Genomic DNA, 6,379 nt, shown 5'->3' with positions numbered 1-6,379 from the left:
GAAAAAAATACCAACATCTATTGTTTGAGGAGAGTGCACAACGATGGCAACTGGTTTGATATATTCAACTCTGAAGGTAAATAATGTACTTACATTCAGTAATCTTGATCTGATTTGTCATCCTGATGTTCCCAGAGATAAAATGTAGGATATTCTTGTTTTTATATTCAAATGTAGGAACTGGGATGTACAGTTTCAACACCTGCTGTCTCTGGCTCCACACCCACCCCGCCCGGCCATCTAGACGTGTGAAATTTTGTGTATAAGCTAATGATCCATCATGTATGACATTCCTGGGAGTGTGTAAACTTAAATCAAATCAAAGCAAAGTTTATTTGTCATGTGCACCTTACAGTGAAATGCTTACTTGCCATAATGTTGTATTACCATATAATTTGTGTATGTTCTCTATAGTTATGTACTTGAAAATGTATAAATGTATCAATTGACCAATTCAGCACATTTGGGAAGACTTGATACAAAATATTGTCCAGCAATGCTTCACTGGATCAATCTGGAACTTTCCACACACACATCTAGTGGCCAAAATCCAAATTGCACCTAAACTGCAATATTATATTATGGCCTTTCTCTTGCATTTCAAATATGATGGAACAAAATAATATATAGAAAACGCATGTTTTTTTGTTTGTATTATCTTTTACCAGATCTAATGTGCTATATTCTCCTAAATGAATTTCACATTTCCACTACCTTCAAAGTGTTCCTTTCAAATGGTATCAAAAATATGCATATCCTTGCTTCAGGTGCTGAGCTACAGGTAGTTAGATTTGGGTATGTCATTTTATGCCAAAGTTTTTAAAAAAAGGGTCAGATCCTTAAGAGGTGGTTAAAGAGATTGTTCATCCAATCGACATGTTTGGGTAAAATTATGTCACCTTGTAGGCCAGTGGCATCCACGATAATGCATTGTTTATGCCTACCTTTGCTACAGGCAGTAATTAGCATGATTTAGCATCGTCCTAAAAAAATCAATGCAATTCAATATCCGATGTTAGCAAAGCTGACATTTTCTAACAAAACTCCAAACTAACTTCGGTAGCATCAAAACCTGAGAAGAACATGTACATCTTCTTTTCCAGCAACAATTTTGTATTTTTGCAGTAATATCTGCATTTCCAATATTTCCTGTGTATCCCCATCAAGCTACATGTGGGTTTGTTCACAGCTAGTAATCATTTGGCGTCTCAGCCAATGGAATACAATACAACTTTACTGGCTATGTTACAGAAAACAGAAACAAATGTGATGAGACTTGAGGAAATTATTCAAATTCTGACTAACTAAATTCCAGTGATTATTTTGACAGTATCCGTACAAACTCAACCAACTACCGAACTTAGTTTTAAATATTTTTTTGAGGGAGTTGAAATTTGTATTGCAGCTTTAGAGATCACAATGTTGTATCTGTCCCATTATGGCGTTTGTGTACGCATGGGCTGGGCCATTGAGGCCATCTCCATTTTGAAGTAGTGCATTTTCTTCTACTACTTCTCTATGTTGGTATACAAACTGAAAGGGTACATACTGCCACCTGTAGTCTGTTGTTTGAACAGGTATAAAGCCAAGGTTGGCAATTTACACCTGTCATAAACATTATAAACATTATGAACACTCCCTAAACTCAAGTAGTTTGAGCACAAAACCGCCTTTTTCTTATGTGCTTGCTGCACTCAGACAACCATAGTGTAATGAGTGATTCTGAACAGAAGGTGACAGTGTTTTCATCTCATACTAGGATCTGGTCAGTGGTAGTGGAGCTTCAGTAGGCCTGGAGTGATGGGATAGGAGACTGGTAGAGGATAAATCAATCAACAATTCGATTGAAATGCTTTGTATCAAGTACATTTAACTTCAAGCCAGACTTAAATCCTCAAAGACCAAGCAAAGGTGACCAGGTAACAGATCTTGAAACCATAAAGTAGAAAACAATTATGTGGTTGGGATCTGCTAATGGTGAGCTTTTTAGCTCTACTGCTATGGATGTTGGGCTTATCATCTGTTACTTTAACCTACTGCTATGGATGTTGGGCTTATCATCTGTTACTTTAACCTACTGCTATGGATGTTGGGCTTATCATCTGTTACTTTAACCTACTGCTATGGATGTTGGGCTTATCATCTGTTACTTTAACCTACTGCTATGGATGTTGGGCTTATCATCTGTTACTTTAGCTCTACTGCTATGGATGTTGGGCTTATCATCTGTTACTTTAACCTACTGCTATGGATGTTGGGCTTATCATCTGTTACTTTAGCTCTACTGCTATGGATGTTGGGCTTATCATCTGTTACTTTAACCTACTGCTATGGATGTTGGGCTTATCATCTGTTACTTTAACCTACTGTTATGGATATTGGGCTTATCATCTGTTACTTTAACCTACTGCTATGGATGTTGGGCTTATCATCTGTTACTTTAACCTACTGCTATGGATGTTGGGTTTATCATCTGTTACTTTAGCTCTACTGCTATGGATGTTGGGCTTATCATCTGTTACTTTAACCTACTGCTATGGATGTTGGATTTATCATCTGTTACTTTAGCTCTACTGCTATGGATGTTGGGCTTATCATCTGTTACTTTAACCTACTGCTATGGATGTTGGGCTTATCATCTGTTACTTTAACCTACTGCTATGGATGTTGGGCTTATCATCTGTTACTTTACCTCTACTGCTATGGATGTTGGGCTTATCATCTGTTACTTTAACCTACTGGTATGTTTAGTCAACTCTCTTAGGAAGCATGAATGACAAACATGGATAGTCTATTTGAGATGGCACTTTCACAACGCTTCTGTTACTTAGACTGATATATGTTTCTTTATATAGCTAATCATTATGTCCCTGTAATAAATGTTTGGGAAAAGCTTGGCTATTTATTGTGATGATGCATCAAAGTTAGCAAGACACTGAATATATTCCAGAAATCCAACAGTGCTATGGCAAGTTTTCCAGTGCATTTGGTGTTGATACTGTTAATGTGCATGGTGAACCACCCCGCCTTGGGCCTCCCTTCCTCCGATAAGCCCTGATTCTGGAGCCCGACCAGGTTACGCAATTAATAGGCTACTACCCACCAGGTGCGGCTCTCTCTCTTTCTTGCTCTCTCTCCCACCCCTTCTTTTTTCTGGGCTGAAGCACACGTCATTGATCATGAAAAAGCCACACTAGTCTTTCATTGTGAAAAATGTACTGTTGTTTTTTTTCTGCCAGCTTGCATCGGCCTCATGTAAGCTGTTGTTGGGTATTCATTGTGGATCACTGTGCGGTATACCTACAGAGGTATATTGTCAAATATAGCCTACTACACAATGTGTTTGTGGTGTTCAGTTGTAGGCTATTTGGCATGCCTGTGGGATCTGTATAATTCTTTGAGTTTAGACAAACAATGCACAGGTCAACCAGGAAGAATCAGCCTCTATCTAAAAGTTAATATCTTCATATCTGGAGCTGAACTTTACACATTTGGAGTTGAATTGTATGCCCATAAAATGCATCAATATATGAATTGGAACACTTCACCTGCAGGGTTTTTGAGGAGTTGGATTTGCATAACATTGTGATCATACAAACTTCCGATATTGTTTAAATAAAATGTAGTCTACACTGTAAAACCTTTCCTGTTGTTTTCACGGTTACGTACAGGCTGCCGGTTGCCTGTAAATTACCTAAAATACAGTACCATATGTTACCATACTGTATTTTACAGTATACAATACTGTTACTCTAATCTTTTTCACCATTGTAAAACTTACAGGCAACTGGCTGCATGTAAATTACCATAAAAAAACAGTACAGTGCATTGCTGTAATCCTTAATGTCTCTCAATCCTGTCAATCAGAATGGTTTGAAAACGTTGCCAGTTGCCATTCCCACAATGCTGTGCGGTTACAGTAATGTACTGTTAAACCAACATTTCTTTGGAATTTAGGGTATGATTTAGTGTTTAGGTCTAAAATCATCCAGAGTACATTGCTCTTTATTGCAATCTACTGTAAATAATTAATACGGTACTTTAGTGTTAGTTTTACAGTATAGCCTATTACTGTCAAAACAACAAGAAAGTGTTACAGTCATAGCCTGTTTGCAGCCTGCCTAAAGTAGCCTAACGGTGCAGTTTCAAACATCTAAGGATTGTCTTCACTCTGGGTATATGGGTGTTTTATGGGGACAACGAAAGGATGCCCACCACAATTGTCAAACATAGATTAACTCAAAATTATAGGCGAAAGCTATTTGTGTAAATTTGTCTTGCAATGATCATTATTCTGGTCGAAATTAGGATCATGCCAGCGTTCTTCGCTACAGTAATTAAAACGCCCCCCTGATTGGACAGATAGATTATCCCAACGGGCCTCGCGCTCCTACTGACGCGTGAGTGGGATGGAGAGCGAGTCACAGTCTGCCCAGGGCGAGGGCAAGAAGCACACAAGGACCCGTCAAGGAGGCCACCGCTCCAGTCTCTCAGCCAGGCCACCATTTACGTGCGTTTAATGTCGCTTCGCAAAACACACAATTACAGAAGTGTTTTAAACGTCTATGCGCGCAGGGGGAACGTCAAGTGGGGCTGAATACAGTCCATTCACTGCAACTGTTCTGAAGAGCCACAAAGAAAGTGTGTTGAGGACTCGAGTAGTGTGCGAACCCTCTCCACAAAAAAATAACGACACGGAGAAAGAGGTTCAATTAAGTTTCGACTGAACTGCATTTTGTATTAGCCCTTATTGTGGAAGAGAAAATGAATGCCGGGGAAGAGAATCTGCTGAAGTCCATCAGCAACGACACTTTACTGGACCTGACGCAGCGATACGGCCAGTCCGCCTTCGGTTTTGGACCTGGCCAAATTACTGGAAGTCCTGGAGGGCGGTATCCTCTCACACCGGCCGCCGACTTCCTCTCCGGCCAGACGGGCAAGTCCAACGAAAGTGGCGGGGAGCAGACCAGCGATGACGATGACGACCGTTTCGACCCTCTGGACCCCCGGAAGAGGGGTTCCGCATTCGACGATGACAAACACGGGGGTCCTCTTTCCAAGAAGCCCAAAGAGCAGCGGTCTCTGCGCCTGAGCATCAATGCGCGCGAGAGGAGACGGATGCACGACCTGAACGACGCACTGGACGGCCTCCGCTCTGTGATCCCGTATGCGCACAGCCCGTCAGTGAGGAAACTCTCCAAAATAGCCACTCTCCTCCTAGCAAAGAACTACATCCTCATGCAGGCTCAGGCTCTGGAGGAGATGAGGCGGCTGGTGGCTTATCTGAACCAGGGACAGAGCATCACCTCGCCCATCCCTACCCCCATTGCACCCTTTGGACAGGCTGCTGTATACCCCTTCACGGGCTCGGCACTCGCCACCTGCGCGGAGAAATACTCGGGGACACCTGCAAGTCTCTTTAAGCACCATAACGACAAGCCTTGATAACTTTTTATTTGTATAGTCTATACCTGAACTTCACCCACTTGTATCCAAGTCTAATGCGTAAATCCTAAACTAAATAACTGCTGCGTTGTTTCATCCAGATTTAAAAAAGAAAAACAACACTGGTGTTTACTAAGGCTAGATTAGGGTTGGCGCTGGAAAATTTCTGTTTAAAAGTGTTTCTCTTTCCCTATACTCTCCTCGGAGGTAAAGGAATGGTATTGCTGTGGCAGTCTGACCATGTTTTAATTGACAGTTGACATGTTATGTGTGGCTTAAAAACGGCACCCTTGCAAAAGTTTTGAATGATCTATTTCGTATTCTTGTGTAGTCTACAGACCTACTATGCAACATTCAGTGAAACAGAAAATAACGAGAGAGATGACAAGATTGCGTTCCAACTTCAAGAGTTTTTTTGCAGCACTGTCGTTTATGAATGCACTTTCCCTCATTTTAACAGACGCTGTGAGGAAACACTAGTGTAGGATATTTTTGGAAAATATGAATTGATGATTTTGGTTTTGTTATTGCACAATTCACATGATTGTACAACTGTGGAAAACTACTTGATCAAAGTACTGTTATGTTATTCGTTTTCAAAACAACAGACTTTACAGAAAAATCATTTGGTTGTGTTGCAACATGAATTTCATATATTGTTTATATGTCTTTATAAATAAAACCTATATCTATGCTGGAATATGATTCGTTTTTTTTCTTAAACTTCATTCCACACAACTTAACCATGCTCAAATCATGCTCAAAAGTAAAAATGACACATTCATTCACTTAACTTAACAGTTCATTTCATCATTTTTGTCATTAGCATTAGAATTTCCAATTTGTCACACATTCATCAGTTTTAAACCTACAATTTGTTAAAATGATTGTAGTTTACTGACGTCTGACTTTATGCATCCCTCGCTCTAAAATT

The 6,379-nt window shown here is 40.1% G+C and overlaps 1 protein-coding gene across 1 annotated transcript; it reads left to right on the top strand.

The window, feature by feature from the left end:
- Positions 1 to 4,437: 4,437 nt before the first annotated feature.
- LOC106600608 (class E basic helix-loop-helix protein 23-like) lies at positions 4,438 to 6,145 on the top strand. The gene has a single exon (XM_014192102.2). The coding sequence runs from the start codon at positions 4,765 to 4,767 to the stop codon at positions 5,443 to 5,445; it is 681 nt and encodes a 226-aa protein (XP_014047577.1). The 5' UTR covers positions 4,438 to 4,764; the 3' UTR covers positions 5,446 to 6,145.
- The last annotated feature ends 234 nt before the right edge of the window (positions 6,146 to 6,379 follow it).

The sequence above is a fragment of the Salmo salar genome, chromosome ssa03, assembly GCF_905237065.1.
Source record: "Salmo salar chromosome ssa03, Ssal_v3.1, whole genome shotgun sequence".
Lineage (NCBI taxonomy): Eukaryota > Metazoa > Chordata > Actinopteri > Salmoniformes > Salmonidae > Salmo > Salmo salar.
The sequence above is the reverse complement of the archived record's forward strand: the minus strand, read 5'-3'. Positions and strand labels throughout refer to the sequence as shown.